Genomic DNA, 21,418 nt, shown 5'->3' on the forward strand with positions numbered 1-21,418 from the left:
GAGGAAAGGGAGTGAAGGAGATTGAGAGAGAAAGTGAGTGGGAGAGAAGGAGATTGAGAGAGAAAGTGAGTGGGAGAGAAGGAGATTGAGAGAGAAAGTGAGTGGGAGAGAGGTAGATTGAGAGAGAAAGTGAGAGGGAGAGAAGGATATTGATAAAGAAAGTGAGAGAGAGGTAGATTGAGAGAGAAAGTGAGAGGGAGAGAAGGAGATTGAGAGAGAAAGTGAGGGGGAGAGAGGTAGATTGAGAGAGAAAGTGAGAGGGAGAGAAGGAGATTGAGAGAGAAAGTGAGAGGGAGAGAAGGATATTGAGAGAGAAAGTGAGTGGGAGAGAAGGATATTGAGAGAGAAAGTGAGTGGGAGAGAGGTAGGTTGAGAGAGAAAGTGAGAGGGAGAGAGGGAGAGAGGGAGATCGAGAGAGAAAATGAGAGGAGAGAGAGACCTAAGGGGAGAGAGAGAAAGTGAGAAGAAAAAAGAGAGCCCGGGTGAGGAGATAAAGAGGAGAGGGAGAGAGAGACCTAATGGAGAGAGAAAGTGAGAAGAAAAAAGAGAGCCCAGGAGAGGAGGAGAGAGAGAGACCTAAGGGAGAGAGAGAAAGCGAGAAGAAAAAAGGGAGCCAGGGAGAGGAGGAGAGAGAGGGGAGATCGAGAGAGCTGGAGGAAGAGAGACAGATAGAGAGAGCTAAGGGAGGAGAGGCAGATAGACAGAGCTAAGGAGAGAGACGGATAGAGAGAGCTAAAGGGAGATAGAGGAAGAGGAGGAGAGAGGGAGAGAGCTTCTATTTTTTATTTATTTATACAGAAATAAATACAGTTTAAATCTATTTCTGGTTGTCAGGTCACTTGTCTGAGGAGGCCTCAAAGGGGGTTATGTGATATCACCATAAATTACCTCCTCACCTACCATTCCACGCAAGGAATCAGCCATCACTATGAAATTAAACAAAAGTAAGACAATCTTACATTTCCATTACTAACATTAGAAGATAAGAAGATAAAATAAAATTCATTTGCCATCCACAATTTTCGCACTTCTTCCTTCGTATTTGTAAATTTCATTATTCATCAATCCTTTCATTATTTTAGTTCAATGTTCAGAACTGATTGGATAGTTACATTGAAGTAGCATTTGTCTGTCTGATATCTTTTTTATATTTGATATGAATTAAATAAATTAGAAATATTGCCATATCCAAGTAAACATAAATAAATCCTTATCAATTTATTTTGATATGATGTTTAAGATAAGGCCCTTGAATTTATGCCATGACTGAGCAGATTATGATTGAGCCATCATAATTCAATGATTAGTAGCCCTTAAATATGTGTTCTAATTATTCTTATTTGAATGAAACTCAACACAAATATAAAAACTTTAAAAGGAATGACACTATATGATCCAATTTATATGAAAGTATGGATGATGCAATGAGCATTAGTGTGGAGGCACTAATTACAAACAATCGGCACTTTTTTGGAAAGAGTTCACTCATTTGATCAATATAAATCTTTTCATGGGACTATTGCTAAATCCCAATCATAAATTCATGTCTTGACCTTTTAAGTGTTCATTGGACTTGACATGCCAAAGACATCATGAAGGGATAAACTGCACAATTCTCTGATCTTAAGATTTAAAATAATCTTTGCTCAAGTATGATAAAAAATACATGAAGGGGATTAAGCAGACTAGATTAGATAATCCCCTCAATATAAGAGGAGAATGACTCCATGAATAATATACATTTAAGTTTTTAACAAGGTAGTAATATTAAAAAAGATGTTTTCCACTAGTCTCCAAAAAACATCAATACTACATTGAATTGAATTTTAGGTTTTGACAATTAACCATATATTACATACTTAGACTTACACATATCATTTGAGATTCTTGCACAAAAAGAATATATGATAATCGATGAAGATGCATGTTCCATGAGAGAGTTCAACTACTAAACTTATTCTCTAGAACATGGGAGATAGCTTGACATCCCACATGTTGGATACTTAACCTATTAATTGGGTTAAATTAACATTTGATTAGGTATTCTATGTGTCAATAAAGTGAATTATTAAAGTTGGTCAAAATGTCAATAGGTCATTGAAAATCATTGATTAGAGTATTACATGTGGCTTGAGGATCACAAGCATAAAATAAATGGAAATAATGAATTAAATTATTTTTATGAGATTTATTAAACATTCTAAAATAAGTAGAAATAGAGGGGATATGCATTTAGATGCCCATGCTAATCAAATATGGTCATCCTATTTATCCTTTCCTCTTCTCGAAATTCCCTTTCTAGTGACACTTGTTTGTAGGAAAGCCAACTAGATCTTCAAAGTGGATCTATAAAGATCAAGAGGAGATTCATTATTCCATCAATCGCGTAGATACGTCTAAAGGCTTAACACATGAACAGCTAGCGGAGAGTGTTGAAGGAAGCAATGTGAAAAAATGATTCTGCACAAGGTGATTCCATTATTTACTATAACTCTGAATTGATTGATCCCCTTATGCTACAAGAAATTCTATTTCAAATTATCAATCAAAGTCATAGAACACAAAAATCAGACACTCAAATATTTAGAGAGAGTACCAGATGTCAACATTAGATATCAGACATCTCAAATATTAGACGTACATGGGGTGTTAGGATGGATATCAAACTTCTCGAGACAATGGTAGATGATGATAGATCATACAAGATTTGATATCTAGATACTAAATTCTGATATCAAAATAACGGATATTAAAATCCATACAGAATATCAATATTAGATATCCAAATATTGGCTTGGTATCTAAATATTGATTAAAAAAATAAAATAGTTTTATAAATACTTTGTTTGGAATGTATACTCTTAATCAATATCACAGTGAATCGGAGCGACAATATCAACATATTGTCATCCTACACTTGAGACAAAGGTGGATCCCAACATCCAGAGGGAAGACAATATCAGATATTGGTACTATAGCAACCTGATAACCAATATCATCATCTGATCGCCTAATATCAGTAAAGCCGGATATCAGACTTCAAATCTAGAATATCCAGCATAGCATCCAGCTCACTGCTGTCATCTGATATCAGAATCTAGCCAGGCAAACTCTATGTAAAAGGTGTGTATTATGGAGCTGGCTCTCCAAAACTATGATACATTTTTTTATAAAATCATGGGCTGACCAGTAGATCCTTTGAACAAAGCACCAATCAAACCAATTTCTCTTGCTGTTGTCTTTGCCGATTTCCTCTGATCTCTTTTTTGTATACTCATCTCCAAGATCACAAAATCCATAGAGCTCTTCTCCCTCAAGATCAGCCGATGTATCGCCGGCCGGCAGCTTGAGGGCGGCGAGTTCCTCCACGGGCATTTCATCAAGACCTCATCCATCCTCAACACCTTCCTTGCCAACCGCCTACGCCATGTGCGCTATCAATCTTCTTCAAAATTCCTTTCAAAAAGGCCCACTTCTGAAACAACATCATCTCTTCCTGTTGCACAATTGAGCTAGCCCTTCTCAAAAAGCTCCAACAGAGAGATATCACCTTCAAAAAGCCATGGCCATGGAACTAAACGAAAGCAAGGCAATCCGAGATTCTTGTCCACATGGTGGCAGTGGGCTCAAACGGCATCCGCCGAATGAACTCCTCAAGCTCACCCATTTGCCCATGCTTTGCCAGCATCTCCATCATGCATCGGTAGTGCTCCATCCATGGAGTCAGCCCATGAACTTCGCTCATCGTTTTAAAGAACTCCCTCCCAGCATCAACAGAACCACTACAGGCACAAGCCTGAAGAAGCCCAAAGAAGGTCACCCCATCAGCCACAACTCCATCTTCCTTCATTTTCTCAAATAGCTGAGGCGCTTCCCCTCCATGGCCATTATAAGCGCAGCCCAGAATCATAGAATTCCACAGCACCAAGTCCCTGAAGCCTTCCTCTTCAAAAACCCTTCTGGCATAATCAAAGACCCGAGCTTTGGAGTACATGTCCACAAGCCCGCCTCTGACCACCACATCTCTTTGGCAGCCTCGGCGGAGAAGATAACAGTGGATCTTCTTCCCTTGATCTGCAGAGGGGATGTTAGAGCAAGCAGCAAGGGCCGCGCTTAGAGTGAACTTACTGGGAGTAGTCTCCTTCTGCATTCTGCAGAGCAGCTCCAGAGCTTCTGAGCTCCTCCCATGGCGGACATAGTTTGAGAGAAGCGCGTTCCAGGAGATCACATCCCGGGAAGACGCCATTAGACTGAAAACGAGCTCAGAACTCCTCAGACAACCGCACTTACCGTACATGTCCAGCAGCCCGTTGCCCACAAGACGGTCGGAGAAGAAGAAGCGACGGTAAGCAAGGCCATGGACTTCCTTCCCCAGGTAGAGATCGGAGAGCCCCCCGCAGAGACTAAGTACCAGGCTTACCGTGACCCGGTCCATCTCCACAGCTTCTTCGACCATCTTCTTCACGAGCTCCAAGGCTTGGTCCCAGCAGAGAGAGCGGAGGTGGGCAACCAGAAGAGCATTCCAAGAAGCTGTCTTTGGGCTGGGAATTCTGTCGAACAGGTCTTGGGCTTCGGCTACTCTTCCCAGCCGGGCGTAGCCAGTGAGGAGCGAGGTCTGGGTGAAGGCGTTAATGGGGCCGTGCCGAAGGAAGACGCGGCGGGCGTCGTCCAGAAGCCCGCTCTTGGCGTACATTTCTATCAAGGAAGAGGAGACCGCCTCGTCGTCTCCCTGCCCGAGCTTCGCGGCCATGGCGTGGATCTGGCGGCCTTCTTCCGGAGAAACGAGTCTAGAGCAAGAGACGAGGGCGTTGGAGACGGTGAAGTTTATCGGCTTGAATCCCTCTCTGATCATCCTCGCGAACATGGCCAGCGCTTCTTCTTCCTCCCCTTGTTCCAGGTACCGCCGGACGATGATATTCCAGGAAATCTGATTCGGGGACTCGATCTCCTCGAAGATCATCCTCGCGGACTGAATCAGGCCGCATTTTCCGTAAACGTCGACCAGCGAGCTCGCCAAGATCACGTTCTTCCCGAATCCGCGCTTCTCGATCGCCCCGTGGAGTTGCCCGGCGAGGGAGGATTCCTCGGCGTCTCCGCAGGCGCTGATCACGACGGCGAAGGAGATCTCGTTGGGGGAGACCCCGGCCTTGTTCATGCTCAAGAAGGCGGAGACGGCGTCGCCGGGGCGCCCCGATCTCGAGTAAGCGACGAGCATGGCGTTCCAGGAACCGCCGTCGCGGCGAGGCATCTCGCTGAAGAGCTCTTCCGCATCTCCGAGGCCGCCGCAGTTGGCGTAGGTCTCGATGGCGCGGTTCAAGAGGAAGATCGGAGGCGAGGGATTGAAGGTGAGGAGGTGAGATTCGACCTTGCGCGTCGCGATTAGGGCCGATTTCGACGAGCAGAGTTGCAGGAGACGGAGGTAGATGAAGGAAGGAAGAGCGAATCGATTGGCGGATAGGAAATCAAGAGATTTGCGGAGATCGCCGGAGATTACCTGCGCGAAGATCTGCCGATCGCGGTGGATTAGGAGAAGAACGTTCTTCGGCTGTTGCTCTCCGCCGCGACGGGCGGCGATGCTCTGGAGAAGACGACTGAGAAGCTGGCCAGCGGTGGCGCCCATGAAAGAGGGGGATAGTGGCTTCTCCCGGAATTTTATAGGTATGCCTCGTGTCCGGGACGTGGACGGTGGACGGGACGGGACTAAGATCGTCCCGGGACGTCGGGGTCATTGCAGGGACGCCGATGGGACGGTTTTTTCGTCCAAGTAAGAAAAATCATCCCAAACGAAAAAAAATCACATTTTAAAAATTTAGTATACTTTTCTAAGTTTGTAGGGTAATATGGAGGAGAGAGAAAACGGAGGGACATATGTACAATTACTTTTCGGTTGCGTCAGTTTGCGCTCACAAACAAAAGCAGGGACTTTAATGCAAAATGTCAAGGAATTGATTAAGCACTGCCACGTGGCAAGATCTCAACTGCGGTAAGCGAATCCGATGGATGAAAATCCATCGTCCCAGACCTCCCAAGGGGATGGTTTTTTCGTCTGACGATAGGAAAACCGTCCCTTCCGTTCGTCCCGGGACGAATTTCCATCCCAATTTTTGTCCAATCTCGCGGGCGGGATGATTTTTTCGTCCTGAGACACAAAAAATCATCCCGTCAGCGTCCCTGCACTATAATCCTGCTTCACTGACCTCGTTGACGTTGACGACATAGGCGGTTAGTGTCGATGATGGTGTCCCTGGACAGTTGATGATAAAGACGGTTAGTGTCGATGATGGTGTCCCCGGACGGTTGACGATATAAACTACGGTCATCGGGATGGGAAGGGTTTACCATTTTGGACTACAGTACGGGTGAGACCAGACCTTACTGAAACCACATGACTGCCATGTTAGGGTGATATTCATCCTTCGCCAAACCTCATTGACGTTAACGATTCAGAAAGTTACTGACAATCACCGTGCCCTGGACGGTTGAAAGAGGGGAGAGAAGATTCTCCGGGCCTTTTATAGGTATGTCTCGCTGAGTATGGTCACCGCGGTGAGAGTAAGCGCCTCTTGCTTCGCCGATCTCGTCGACATTGATGACTAAGACAGGGTCGATGATGGTGTTCCTGGACGGTTGACGACAGAAACTATGGGGAGGGGACGGAACGGAACGATAAGCCGACGATTGTTCATCCAGAGTCGCCTTTAGGGTTTACCATTTTGGTCTAGAGTACAGGTAAGACCAGGCCACACCGAAACCGCATGCCTGCCATCTTAAAGTGATATCCAGAAAGTTACTAATAATGATGGTGTCCTGGACAGTTGACAGTAGCAACTGTGATCCACGGTGATGGGACCGAATGATAAATGGATGACTCTCCATCCAAGAGAAGCCTTTAGGGTTTTACATTTTGGACTGAAGTCCAGTCAGACCAGACCTCACCACGACCTCCAGTCTGCCATTTTAGGGTTATACTCCTCGTGCTTGAGTGACCCTTGTTAAATTTGACTATTCAGACGGTTACTGAGGATGATGGTATCCTGGATGGTTGACGATAGGAACTACGTTCCACAAGGACGGGACGGAATGATAAGTCAATAACTGTTCGCCCAGAGTCAACTTTAGGGTTTTCCATTTTGGACTGAAGTTCGATCAGACCAGTCCTCACCAAGACCACCACTTTGTCGTTGTAAGGTGAGCTTGCTCCTGGGCCGACCCTCGTTTATATTGACAATTCTGACGGTTACTAATGATGGTGGTTATCATGGATGGTTGATGATAGCAACTGCACTCCACAAGATTGGGATGGAATGATAAGACGACGATTGTCCGTCTATATTCGCCTTAAGGTTTGCCACTTTCAGACCAGACCTCACCGAGACCACCGGTCTACCATTTAGGGTGGACCGGCGAGGTCCGCCCCATTTTTATCATGCAAGCATCAAACCATAACCAGGACCAAATATATTTAGTTTATTTTATATACTCCAACCTGCTCGCGTTCTCTTGTTCCCCCCATTCCCACACTGCCATGCGACCTAACGCTTCCCGTTTTTATTTTTTATTTCCAAATTGTCACACCTTTTCCAGGGTTGAGTGAGAATCATCTTCTCATGAAAATGATCTAAGTTCTAATATTCTTTCTTTCTTTAAGAGTTCCTATATATTGGAAGTCCATATCAATTTTAAGATTTGACTTTATATATTGATTTTGACATTGACTAGTCAACTTGACTGATTGAGACCAGATTAAACATTAACTAAGGTTTAGGTCTTTGCTAATAACTAGGATCCGGGACATTAACTGCCATCAATTGTCCAGAACACTAGTCTATGACAGGTGTCTCAGACAGTTGGCATCAACTATGTTACTACATGACCCAAACAAACATAAAGTAGACATCAACTGCCATCTCCACGTCGTCGACGTCTGTGGTTGACGAGGACCGGCATCTCAGGACAGACGACATTGCCATCATCGTCATCATCAAACCCGAGATTTCGAGACGGATAACGATGTTGGACAGACGGAACGGGAATGAACGTATCTTTCAATCAGTAATCCGCTACAGATGAAAAGTGTAAAAACAGACCAATTGGTAGGGGACCAAACCAATTACAGACGACGGATGACGGATGCCACCGTACTCGTACGTCATCCCGTTAACGAACCCTTGACGGTTGTCAGCGTCATCGGCGCCACCGACGACGCAGCGACGCGAGAACCGTCGGATTGAGTGGATTGCGCGGTTAACTTCGGCAGGTATTTAATCCAACGGCGGGGATTCATCGTCGTCCTCTCTGCTCTATTTTCAAGTTTTAACTCGTTCTCTTCTTCTTCTTCTTCTTCTTCTTCTTCTTCTGTGCTCGGTTGGATCTTGCAGGCGAAGATCGAGAAGAGAGAGGTCGAAGGGGACCGATCCAGCGCATGATCGGGCTCTGCGGAGGGCAGAAATCGCCATGGATGTTGGGGAAGGTCGAGCGGCGAAGAAGGAGTTGTGATCTGGAAGAATCATGGAACTTGATCCGGGAATGGAGGGGGGGAATGGAGGAGGGTGGAGTTACGGGGGCATGTCCGCCGACAATGTCAAGGGATTGGTGCTGGCGTTGTCGTCCAGCGTGTTCATTGGCGCCAGCTTCATCGTCAAGAAGAAGGGATTGAAGAAGGCCGGTGCATCTGGCGTCAGGGCGGGTATGATTGTTGCGATGATGTTGTTGTCTGAGCTCGAAACCCTAGTTTGTTCTTTGTTTTTGTCACGTTTGGCTGGATTGGGCTTTTTAGGTTTGTTTCTCTTCATCTTCTTGAGATATGACTTGTCATTGTCGTTACTCGGGGTGGGGTAAGATCGCTGGCCTGCCCGATTTCAGGCAAGTTAAATATTTGGTTTTTTTAGTTCAAAAGTAAAACATTCTTTTCAATGTCGTGGAAGAACAAGAGTTCGTTCGCTTCAGCAATTAGCTCCTTGAAAAGATAAAATATTCTGGAACCCCGAATATGCTTTCTCAATTTGTGCTAAGAAATCCCCTTTGTTGGCCTTATCTAATGAAACTCGTCAGCTTTTGCTCTCATTTAATGGTGCAAAAGTATCGTTTTGCTCCTATTAGAAGGGGATTTCCTTTCACTTATTGAGAGTGTTGTCGGGGTTGCTGAAAATTTTATCTTTTCAAGGTTCTTGTTGCTCAAACGAATGATCTCTTGTTCTTCCACGACATGAAGACGAGTCACGTGATAAACATTACTTCGGTATCCTTGAAACCTCTGGGAAAAGGCGGGATAGATTTTTCCTCATTAATTTGATCACTTTTTACGAAACGCAGGCTATCTCCACTTGTAATTCAATCACTTGAAGTCGCTCAGTGTCGCTCTGAATAATTTGCGCTCTTGTTTCGATCCTGAATTTGAGACGTTTCGTGTTTAGTGACCCTCAGCAGTTAAATGTTACTTTTGCTGTTTGATTGTCTGATTCCAGTGAATCATAATTGGTTTATTTAAAAATTCTGTTTAATCTTGATGTGAGCTCGTAATCATTGAGGTGCATATCTTTGTTGGCATTGATCATTGTCTCTTTGCCTTATGTCCTTTAAGTGGCGTTCTTATGTGCGTTTCCAGTCATTTTTATGTTTTAATCGAAGTTCTGGCTTTCTTAGACAATGACATTTAGGGAGGTTTTCTGAAAATTTGCAAGGATATTTTAAGGGCCGAAATTTGATACGGATCTAATAGAGTTCTGAGATGGTTGACTAGGAAATGCTGGAAACGTTTGCCGACAGAAATTCAAATTCAGGAACAATGTGCCTCTAACACGAAGCAGAATTAAAAGAGAGGGCAAGGTACTTGGGTGACTCCACAGGATCGGCTGCCTCTTTGCTGGATATGAGAATCGCCTTACCTCCAGCCTTGCTCCTGTCACGTCCAGTTTGAAATGCCAGATCTCTTTCGTTGAGGTTCATACTTATTAATTATAGGGCCATGGGTTTCCGCCTAAATTCAATAAGATCCCCCACAAACCTCTTGTCCTGCCCGTGCCTTGCTCTAATAGGTCTTAGGGAGTTTCATATCACTCACCTACGCGGCTTGAATATCACTTTTTCTGTTTATGGACGGGTTCCAGTGAATCAGAGTTGGTTTACTTAAAAACTATGTTCAATCTTAATGTGAGCTAGTATTCATTGACGTACAGATCTATGCTGGCATTGTCTCTTTACCCTATGTCATTCAAGTGCTGTTCTGATGTGCGGGTCCAGTCATTCATGTGTGCTGATCAAAGCTATGGCTTTCTTAGAAAATGGCATTTAGGGTGGTTTCTGAAGTTTCATCGCATTCTTGCTTATTTATACCTTTTTATAATTATGATAATTTGAGTTGCGGTCTTTATTGCTCTCGTATGAATTAATCCTTACTTCTTAATGCTCAGGTGTTGGGGGTTATTCTTACCTATATGAGCCACTTTGGTGGGTTGGCATGATAACGAGTAAGTTGAATTGCTCTGTTTAACGTGTTATTTTTAAACAAATAATGGGACTCTAATTTGTTCGTTCTTTTTTCTTGTAGTGATTGTGGGGGAAGTTGCTAATTTTGCAGCCTATGCGTTTGCTCCGGCAATTTTGGTCACTCCTCTTGGTGCTCTTAGCATAATCATCAGGCGGGATCTTTCATCATGAATCTTCTTATATTTTTTTGTTTTCTGTTGGCACAACTATTTTTAATATTATTTACTCTGTTTTACGTTACAGTGCTGCGCTCGCTCATATCATTTTACAAGAAAAGCTCAACATCTTCGGTATCTTTGGTTGCATTCTTTGCATCGTTGGTTCCACAACAATTGTTCTTCATGCGCCTCAAGAACGTGAAATCGAGTCTGTGAGAGAAGTGTGGAACCTTGCGACAGAACCAGGTATTTATCTTTCATATTGATGGAAATCCTTTTTATATTTTGCGTTCCCTGCAACTGAGAGTCATATCAATTTCAACATAATATCTTATTATTTCTATTTCTTGAACTACAGTTTTTCTCCTGTATGTGGTTGCTGTTCTCGCGGCTGTATTTATACTCATTTTCCACTACATTCCGCAATATGGGCAGACGCATATCATGGTATATATTGGTGTTTGCTCCCTGGTGGGATCTCTCTCGGTATGATATGCTGCCTTTTTACCTTGTTTGTTTGTTTTCTCTGCAATTATTCATGCCTTCGTATTGATAAAGTTGCTCATTGCTCTCTCTCTCTCTCTTTCAGGTCATGAGCGTTCAAGCACTAGGGATTGCCCTAAAACTCACATTTTCTGGCATGAACCAGTTAATATACCCTGAAACGTGGGCATTTACCATAATTGTGGGTATCTGCGTCGTCACCCAGATGAATTATCTGAACAAGGTCATTAATTTGGTTTACATGATTCATCCCTTTTGCATTTTAACCTCATGCAAACTTCTTTAACTTGAATTTTTGAAACGTCTTTGGACTCTAAAAATTACATGAATTAGCTAAACTAGTATGCTGTCAATAAATCTTCATAGAAATTTGAGCCCAGATTAAGATTTGAACTAAGCTGGTCATATACTCATTAGTAATTATATGCATATATCTCTCGCACTTTCATGTGTAACAAATGATCAGATGGAATGATTCCTTCCTTTTTTAATCTAAATTTTCACTTTGGCAGGCGCTGGATACATTTAACACAGCGGTTGTATCTCCCATCTACTACGTGATGTTCACCACTTTTACTATTTTAGCCAGCGTGATCATGTTCAAGGTCAGACAGCAACCAAAACATTTTTTGGTTTTGTAGATTTTTGGGTATCTCCATGTAAATGTGCAAATATATTTATGTAGTTTTAATGATCAGGAATATGTTTATCTATTATTTCACTTCTTGATCAGGACTGGGACAGGCAGAATCCCACGCAGATTCTCACGGAGATGTGCGGCTTTGTGACAATTCTATCTGGGACTTTTCTTCTTCACAAGACCAAGGATATGCCCGAGGGTAGGACCCAATATTCCCAGTTTGCTCAGTTATCAAAATTATGAATTAATTGTCAATGACTTTTTGTATTATTACTATGTAAAATATCACTGCAGGGCTCTCGCCTTCTTTCTCTTTGCGGTTCTCCAAGTATTCAGAGGACAGCAGCTTCCTGACGGAGGGTATCCCCTTGAGGAACCAAGAATTGCTGCGCCTCACGCCTCCATAGTTGGTGGCGCCGCCATTTCTCTGCCACCGATGAAGGACACAGGTACAGAACACGGTAGAGTGACAACCCACTCCTAGAGTAGCTTGATTCTGTAAAATCAAGACCATTCAGTATTGTAGCAGGAAATTATTCGTGGAGGGAACTCTTTTGGCGGAGTTCACCTGTTAATACACGAAAATCATTTTTTAGACTTGCAATGTCAAATGGGGAGGGGCCTAGAGTTTCATTTTTTCGTTAATTTTTCCTGCAATTCTTCATGAAAACATGTCACCATGGTTGGGTATTTTTCCGACTTGAAGTCGGCCTCGAGTCCCTGATATGAAGTTACTTTGAATTTCCCAACATACAGCTCAGATCTGCCAGAACTGTGCCATCATTGCCAATGAAAACTCAATTTGACCACAATGATGGCACATGTTTGGAGGTCTTGGTTAGAAGGGAATCTTTTCTTCATTCATTCTTACTTTTTTGGTTACCATAGTTTCACGTACTTAAAAGTAATAGCAAAATGCTCCCAGACATGTAGGTCATTAAGAACATTTTTTATGCAACTGTTTAATGTGCAATTTAGGAAATGATGTATGTCAAGTTTCAACACCAATTTTATATATGAATAAATGATTCATTCAGAGAATGGTCACAGAGTTAGGCAATACATATGTTTGGATGACTTGGTTAGAATGGAATCTTTTTTTCATTTATTCTTACTTTTTTGGTTATCATAGTTTCACGTACTTAAAGTAATATCAAAATGCTCCCAGATATGTGGGTCATTAAGAACAATTTTTATGAAACTGTTTAATATGCAGTTTAGGAAATGATGGATGTCAAGTTTCAACACCAATTTTATATATGAATAGAGGATTCATTCAGAGAATTGTCACAGAGTTAGACAATATTTATTTGTTGGCTCATTCACCAATGCGACTTAACTTTAGATTACTCTTGACCTAATTAATTTATCTATAAAATGATAAGAACCGTGATGTCGGTTCATATTGGGAAGGGGAATAGAGGAGATGGGTAGGTGTTCCAGGGGTGATATGATAGAATGGGAATTATCAGATGGTCTAATGGAGGAGGCAAGGATCAGTCTGAATGAGCCGCCTGAAGACATGACGAGGGGCTGAAGATAGTGGGGACGGGATCATCGAAGACTAGAAGACAACCAATCTGTAGTTGTACAGGATTCAATTGGAGGCAACTGGCTGAAGATCTAGTGAGACAATCATAGTGGTAGGGGATGGGACTGAATCAGGGAGAATTGAGATAGTGGGCCAAGAGGCTGATCTTACATTGATTCTTGACTTCCCTCATAGGCATACAAATATTTATTGAGAAAGGAATCAGTCTAACCCAAACATCAGTTGACTAAAAGGTGCCCCTATTGTGCTGAAATGCCTAGGATAACCTCGAGGGTATATGATTGTGTCTAAAGTATGAAGGCACCTACATGTTTTACATCAAAAAATAGTTAATTAGACTTCAATTGGAGAATTCACCTTTATCTTGCCTAATAAGAAAAATACCTTTTCATATTCTCATTTCTGCTAGTGTGTTTTTCTCCTTTATCTTCTGTCAAAAATCATCTAAATAGATTTCCCCTCATCTTCTTGCATCCTTTAAAATCATCTGAATCATTTAACCTTCACATAAAGAATCTGATACGACTTAGGCGAAGATTTGGTGTAGACTCTAAACATTTTGCTTACCTTTTCTCGCAACATGTCCACTCTCTTCCTTTATTCTTTCAACTCAACATTAAGACCAAATGCAGAGTAATCTTAAGTTTTCCTTTAGAATGGCCACTCGCCTCCGAAGTAGGCTATCTTCTATTTATTGGATCAGATATATCTCAGCAGAAGTCTCTGCTGATGACGCTTACAATATCTCTTAATTTGCATGCATTATTTTGTTTTGAAAAACCCTCCTCCCATGCGTACATGGACTTTTAAAAATGAGCATGGCTGACAACACCACCAGCACTTGGGAGTTGGTTTTCTGAGTTTATGGAAACCTCTTCTAAGAGAAAATTTTCAGGGTTTAATCTACTCAAGGGCTCAACAATATTTCCCTGGCATCTGTTCTCAGAGATAGGAAACCAGTAATGTTGTGATAGTGGCAGCTTAACAATTGTCTTGCTCTTTCATATTTATCTAGTAGCTAAAAAAACAAAAGAATTGTCAAATTGTGTGACTGTTTTCTGGATAAAGAGTCAAGATACACCTTTTTAACAACAAAGCTTGGCATTAAGCATCGAGACGTCCAGTAAAAGAATTCAAAATTTCAAAACGATCCCCAAATAGTATTAAAATTCTATTTTTTAAAAATAATCTTTTGGACCTCATCATTCATGCAATTAATTTTATTGGGTTTAATTCTTCTCTAAAGTTGTTTATTTAATATTTTGGAGGGGTGAATTTAAATAAATAATAAAAAGAATACAATTGCAGCTGTTGGACCCATTTTGTAGAGACCAAATGGCTAAGGGTAAACCCCTCCTCCACCCCATTGCAGCTGTCCCCATCAGCCAACCTGCGGGGGCAAGTGATGGGAGATTATAATCCAATCCAATGGCTATGCAAATGTTTTTTGGATTGGGATCCATGCAATCTAGGGTCAAGAGAAGTCTCGACTGGTCCTTAAATAGAATTTTAATACTATTTGGGGATCTTTTTGAAATTTTGAATTCTTTTACTGGACGTCTCGATGCTTAATGCCAAGCTTTGTTGTTAAAAAGGAGCTTCAGGATAATGCCACATGAAGTACATGAAAACAAAGATCTGTCTTTGCACAGAGGCGTAAAGAAGGGGAAGAATAATGATCAGCGGCCCCACCCCTGTTCTTCAAATCAGGGCAGATATGGTATCTTCTAGACTTGATCTAAATGAAAATTATTTGTGGCGTATCTTAGATAACAGTTTCAGAAAATCACTTTTCGATTTGGATATCAAAATGAATTTTATGGATCAGCCTCGTTGAGGTATCTAGATAAACATCTGTGGGCCACCAACCATTTAATCTGATTTTAACTTATTTTCTCTCGGTTATATATTCTTAGAAATTGTATAAAATTACATGTTAAATATTTAAACCTATATAAATGATACTTTATTAATATTGTTTACCCCTGAACTATATAATATTACAAACACTTCATCTTTCAATTTGAAGTTTCTAGAGATGGAGATAAAAAATCAAAGGTCTCTGATTACACATCAATAATTGGATTACTTAAAAAATGGTAAATCCATGGCACTTATGCATTCAGTCACGCCATGTCCACACTCGATCCAGCTATGCCACGACCACCACTAGGGGGATATTTTTATGGATGAAAATGTGTCAGCATGGGATGATCCTAAATACTCGAATGGCCCACTCTTCCATGCCTATTCAAAAGGAAAAGACATTATATCATCCATACTTTTGTGGGTCATTGAGGGGTCCTCATACATGCTGATGAGATGATTTTCGTTTCCCAAGTCTAAGGTGATGTAACACGACCAGCCGGGATCGGTCAGCTCGGGTTACACCACAACGTGCACTACAAATTTAATAAAATGTCCAGAGGATATGAAATGAACTTTGAGAAATCAACGACAAGTACAGGTGACGCGATGAACAAGTACTAGTTAAGATGGCGAAGTTCGATTATTCACAATCGACTTCCCAACGTCCCTTTGGACCAATCCAGATGCGTAAGACGAGAGATAGTGTTACTATCCAAAGGCGCCCGACGTTCCTCTAAGGAATAATGCACTACCACAAGAAGAATTAAACCTATCCGCTCATCTATGGGTTTTAAACCGGGCTATATAGGTTCCTAACTCTTGAGGCTCAAGACAAGAAAGAGACGAATATTGGGAGAAAATAATGATCTGCTAATGAGAGGAAGATTCTCTATGAACCTGGCGCGTTGGTCCCCAGTAGATAGTCGGTCGACGTTGTGGCTCTGTTTACTCGGAGGGTGAGTCAACGGACACGACGCGGACAAGTCTTGCAGTCGCACGGTCGTCGGATGCTGTGAGCGGAGGCACGACCGAGAACACGACGCCCGGAGGGGACGATAGGCTGGCGCACCCCCGGAGCGTCGTGCGGAGTGCGGTGGACGCAGAAGAGGGCTTGGCGCGCCGGTTGTCCGCAGAGGCGGACGCAGGATACAGCGGGCAGACGGGCGGGCGCGTCTGGGGGGCGCGCGGCGCGGCGCGGCGTGCAGGGTGGGGATCGTGCGGTGAGCGCACCAAAGCACAGTACGCTAAGGGAAGCGACGGTGCAAGAAACCCCGATGAGCCAAGGCCGAGGCGGGACAGGATTGGCTCGGCGTCGTCGCACCAGGCTTGCGCGGCGCGTGGCGAAAGTCTTCAGGCGGGGACGAATTCCTCTAACGTCGAAGGGCGCCGCTGCTCCAAGAGGCTTCTAGTAATCACGTTCTTGGGTTCTTGAACCGTAACCGCCTAGGAAAGAAGGTTCTTGCGAGGGAGAACTCCAGCACCCTTGTGGGAACGTGGTTCCTCCACGATTCTGCTATGAGGAAAGAACTAGACTACCACGATCTCGACAGAATCACAAACGATTTCCAGACTATTGGCTAACAAGGGCAAGAAAAAAAAACAACAATACTTGGATTTTCTCAATAAGGCATAACATCCTCTTGGGCATGCCATCCTTATATAGGGGTACGGGCGTGCCCATTCGGCATAACTTGAGAAAACCGTCTCAACACGGTTATCTCCGTTTGACAGAAAAGAAAAGAAAATAAAATAAACGAGATGGACGAGGCCAAAACATGAACTGCCTGGTCCATAATCCAACGATGAAATTACAACATAGAAGCAAGGAAATAAAAAAGGAAATACGCATGCAGCCGAGGACTCTACTTTGAATACTTGAAACCGGCGTCGCGGGCGTCGGCTCGAGCGGCTCGGTGTGGCTATTGGCGGCGGGCTGTCGTGCTGTCGCGATGGTCCCCCATCATAAGGTCTTGTGGTGGACGAAGAAGATTCACCAGTAGCATCATCTTTAATTTTCATGTGGGAGCTCGTGGTCTTGATAGTGCTCTAGGTGGATGACACTTCACATGCGCCACATATTTCATGCCCACGCTATTTGAGGGTGACAACTCGTGTGCCCTCTCTATCATATCCATGCTATTTCCCACAATTGCAATCTGTTAGGGAGGATAAAACATCCTTTGCAGATGGTGAGAATGTTGAAGAACTCAATGCCTTTTTATGGTGTACTTCACTAGGAAGATCCTTCCAAGAAGGAAAAATCGTACAAGATTGGGAGCTTATCAAACGATAAACGGGTATCATGAGGGACACTATACTGTATTCAGACCAGCTTAGGGATCCTAACAGGAGAGATCTCAGTCTTCATCATGTGGGAACTGTATATATTGAGTACGTCTCGAATATGGGAATTGATTACCCATGATTTGAAAGTTATCATAGCTCATCTTGGGGACAGAGTGGGGAGGTGGGACAATGGGAAGGGGGGGGGGGGGTGAAATGGGCCCCAATGAGGACAGGGTAAATGGTGTGGCGGGGGGAAATGGGGGGGGGGGGCTGGAATGGTGCATCAAGTGTGAGTGGGAGGACGGGATGGTGTGGATTGATTGCGAATGTGAGGATTGGCTGGTAATACCATGCAGGGTTTTATACGGATCAAATCAATGAACTCTTTCTTCAAAGAGCACCCACTGTCTATACTTAGTGTCGCCACACAAATAGCCATAAGATCAGCTGTACTATTATATAAGTAGGATCAATTAGTGTTATTATATCCATATAATTCGATGTCTGTCACGACTATCCATCAAATATGAATATTTAGAATACATGTTGAAAGACTAGTGGTATCTATATTATGATATCATTATAGTTCACAAAGTCATTGCACGTATTCATAGACTTCATTACAAACATCACACAGAATAATAACAAAGGTAAATATTAAATTCAATGAACTTAAACAAACATGGTATTGTGATTTGCTTGACGACTACATAATGTCGATCAATGACATCCTCTCACTCAATCGAGTCATGTTGTCTCGTTGGTGCATGGTAATGATGTGGTCTCGACCAGGGACGTCACTTGTCCACGTGGCTGGTGACGTCGCCTCCATGTGACATCCTCTGATTTTATCCTATCACATCGTCCCTCCCAGCCACAATACTAACGTGGTCTCGTTGGTGCACAATATTAACGTGGTCTCAACTGGGGAATCACCCATCTGCGTAGCTGGCAACATTGTCGCCATGTGACATCCTCTCACTCAATCACGCCACATTGTCCCAGCCGGTAAGGAGACATCGTCTTGGTAATTTAATCAAGGTAAACATTTAGTAATCTATGTAATGTTTTCATGTACAGAATTATGTAATATTTTCTAATAATGGTGATTTGGAATTCTCTCCTATCTACTTAGAGTCTCATACCTTAGTACTCCATAATATTTTGTACCATAATTTTATACCTATAATTAGAGATAAATTACATAACAGTGGATAACTTATAATGCCTACTTCCAAACTTATGTCTTTGTCTTTCAAAATAATTAATCATATTTTATATACCTCATAATATAATTTTCAAAAAGTAAGAGTTCCCTCATACTGCCTTCTTCCAAAAAATAATCCCAAATTCTGCATCTCTATTTTATTGCCAAATTGTTCGATTTTGTTCAAACTGTCCAAACAAATGTTCAAACTGTTCAAACAAATGTTTGATCAAACATGAAAGAACAAACTAAATCGATCAAATAATTTGTTCGATCTCGACCACGTTGTTTGATCAGTCAAAATATTCGATCCGTATGGATCAAATCTCCAATTGATCCCTCAAAACATTCGATCAGGATTCGATCTATCTGATCGGATCCGAACCCCAATCCCTAGTGGAGGGTTGCGGTGAGTGCGGAAGGGGGAATGGGTTAGGGTGTGATGAGAGCAAATGGGGATGGGGTGGAGGGCTGAAGCAAGCACAATAACGAGGAAGGGGTGGGGGGGGTTTACCAAACTTCAGTTCTTGTCCGATATGACCCTCAAACCTTATCTAGGCCAACTAGCCGGTCCACCCTAAAATGGCATATCAACAATCCCAATTCCTTCAAGAATTGTTGCCTTTGAGAACATTACTAATTCCTTTTTGGTATGATCAAGCACCCCAACATGGGGGTTGCCTTCCCTCTAGCATGGCTCCTCCCATTCAGCCCAATTCATCAAGCTGTGACTCTTATCCAGCCTCTTCTTCATTCTCTCCCTTCAATCAGGCATGGATGATTATTTCAATCAAGAAACCGTGATACTTCCGTCGAATACTACAACCAAGGCTGATTTATCTCCTTGGAATGGTCTGCAAGGAAGCCGAGCGTTCGGCGGATATCTTCTGTCAACCAATGTGAAGTATCTCCTGCTACGAAGACGTGTTTAACGGAACATACCTCAATCCAGCTGCGCGCAACGTCCTTCCTGAGACCCTTCTCCTTCATGATCTTCCTCAGCTCTCCAGCTTCGTCCCAGCAGCGTGCAGCGGCAAAGACATTGGATAGCGTCACGTACCTCGCTCCAGTCCATGAATCAAGCTGAAAGAGAGCCTCCTTCGTTTCCTTCAGCCCGCTCTTCCGGCCCAGAAGATCAACTACAGCGGCGCAGTGCACCGGCGAAGGGGACAGCCCAAGCTTCTTCATCAGCAAGAGCAGCTGCCGAGCTTCGTCGAAGAACCCGCCATGGCTGCACGCAGAGAGAGCAGAGAGAAAGGTCACATCGTTCGGCGCCAATCCCGTCTCTATCATCTCCTTCAAGAAGGCCAGCGCTCGCCCTCCATCGCCATTGACGGCGAAGCCAGTCACCATGGTGTTCCAAGAGACGACGTCTCTTTTGCGCATTCTCTCGAACAGCTTCTCCGCACAGGCCACTTCCCCGCACTTTGCGTACATACCCATCAAGGAATTCTCCAAGAAGATGTTGTTCTGAGAGAGATCTCCTCTCCTGGAGACGTAGCCATGGATTTCTCTTCCTCTTCCGATCGCCCCCTCGCAGGCGCAAGCTCTCAACGCGGAGACCAGAGCGAAGGGATTCGGGCTCACACCTTGTTCAATCATGGCGGGTAGTAGCTTGAGCGCTTCGTCGCCTTGCCCGTTCTTGGAATAACCCGCGATGAGCGTTGCCCAGGAGACCGCGTTCTTAAGCGGCATTGCAGCGAACAGAAGGCGAGCTTCGTCGAGCCGAGTAGAAGAGGAGAACGCGCTGACCATGGAAGTCCAGGAGACGACGTCTCTAGAGATCATCCTCTGGAAGAGAAGCCAGGCCATCTCCGCCTGCCCGCACTTCCCGTAAGCATCGATCATGGCGTTGATCGTGACCAAATCGAGGTCGACCCCCCTTGAAACGATGGCGCCGTGAACCTGCCGCAGAGAAACCAGATCGAGAGCTCCCCCGCAGGCCCCGGCGACGGCCACGATCGTGAATTTATCAGCTTGGATTACCCTTTTAGCGTCGCTGGACAGCATCTTGCGGAAGATTTGAAGTGCTCGTCGGTGAAGGCCGCGGCGCGCGAGGCCGGAGATGAGGGAATTGAAGGAGATTTCGCTTTGATGGGGGGATTTGAGGAGAAATTCGAGGGAGGAATCGAAGCGGCCGATCGTGGAGAAGGAGGAGACGATGGTGTTCCAGGAGTGGGCGTTTTTGAAGGGGGTTTCGGAGAAGACGGCTTCCGCGGCGGCGATGCGACCGCACTTGGCGTAGAGGTGCGCGAGGCGGTTGGCGAGGAAGGTGTTGAGGATGAAGGAGGTCTTGATAAAGCGGCCATGGAGGATCTCGCCGCCCTCGAGCCGCCGGCCGGCGATGCATCGGGCGATCTCGATGGAGAAGAGCTCGACCGATTTCGCGATCTCGGAGACGAGCATGCAAACAATGGCAGGAGAGACGATGGTTGGAGTTTTCCATGTATTCTTATAGTGCACCATCAGTCTAATACAAAGATCGTCCCGTCATACGTCCCATGACCCATCCCAATTATTTTTGTCCACGTCTCGTCACTCCCATGTGGCAGACATGGGAGTTTTCCATATATTCTTATAGTGCACCATGAGTTTAATATGAAGATTATCCCGTCCTACGTCCCAATTTTTAGAGGTTCGTCAGAATCCTCCCGTCCAGAGTTTGATTCATCCCAATTTTTTTTGTCCACGTCTCGTCCCGTCCCATGTCTCATCCG

General features: G+C 43.8%; 3 protein-coding genes across 4 annotated transcripts; 1 reads left to right on the plus strand and 2 right to left on the minus strand.

Moving 5' to 3' along the window:
• Window positions 1–3,085: 3,085 nt before the first annotated feature.
• Window positions 3,086–5,627, minus strand: LOC144711054 (pentatricopeptide repeat-containing protein At3g26540-like). The gene is made up of 2 exons (XM_078584970.1): window positions 4,129–5,627; window positions 3,086–4,074 (listed from the first exon to the last, which is right to left on the minus strand). The coding sequence occupies exons 1-2, from the start codon at window positions 5,618–5,620 to the stop codon at window positions 3,575–3,577; spliced, it is 1,992 nt and encodes a 663-aa protein (XP_078441096.1). The 5' UTR covers window positions 5,621–5,627; the 3' UTR covers window positions 3,086–3,574.
• Window positions 5,628–8,337: 2,710 nt separating this feature from the next.
• Window positions 8,338–12,432, plus strand: LOC144711244 (putative magnesium transporter NIPA4). Its single transcript, XM_078585184.1, has 9 exons — window positions 8,338–8,686; window positions 10,410–10,466; window positions 10,547–10,637; window positions 10,729–10,889; window positions 11,002–11,129; window positions 11,233–11,370; window positions 11,660–11,752; window positions 11,881–11,986; window positions 12,082–12,432. Exons 1-9 carry the CDS (start codon window positions 8,509–8,511, stop codon window positions 12,192–12,194), a joined length of 1,065 nt encoding a protein of 354 aa, XP_078441310.1. The 5' UTR covers window positions 8,338–8,508; the 3' UTR covers window positions 12,195–12,432.
• A 3,339-nt stretch (window positions 12,433–15,771) lies between these two features.
• Window positions 15,772–21,182, minus strand: LOC144711144 (pentatricopeptide repeat-containing protein At1g25360-like). Of its 2 annotated transcripts, none has more exons than XM_078585065.1 (2): window positions 19,644–21,182; window positions 15,772–18,517 (listed from the first exon to the last, which is right to left on the minus strand). In XM_078585065.1, the coding sequence occupies exons 1-2, from the start codon at window positions 21,165–21,167 to the stop codon at window positions 18,473–18,475; spliced, it is 1,569 nt and encodes a 522-aa protein (XP_078441191.1). In that variant the 5' UTR covers window positions 21,168–21,182; the 3' UTR covers window positions 15,772–18,472. The 2 variants fall into 2 exon arrangements, with proteins under 2 accessions (XP_078441191.1, XP_078441192.1); XM_078585066.1 differs by lacking the exon at window positions 15,772–18,517 and adding an exon at window positions 19,188–19,555.
• Window positions 21,183–21,418: the final 236 nt, after the last annotated feature.

Source organism: Wolffia australiana, chromosome 13 (genome assembly GCF_029677425.1).
Source record: "Wolffia australiana isolate 7733 chromosome 13, ASM2967742v1".
Classification (NCBI taxonomy): Eukaryota; Viridiplantae; Streptophyta; class Magnoliopsida; order Alismatales; family Araceae; genus Wolffia; species Wolffia australiana.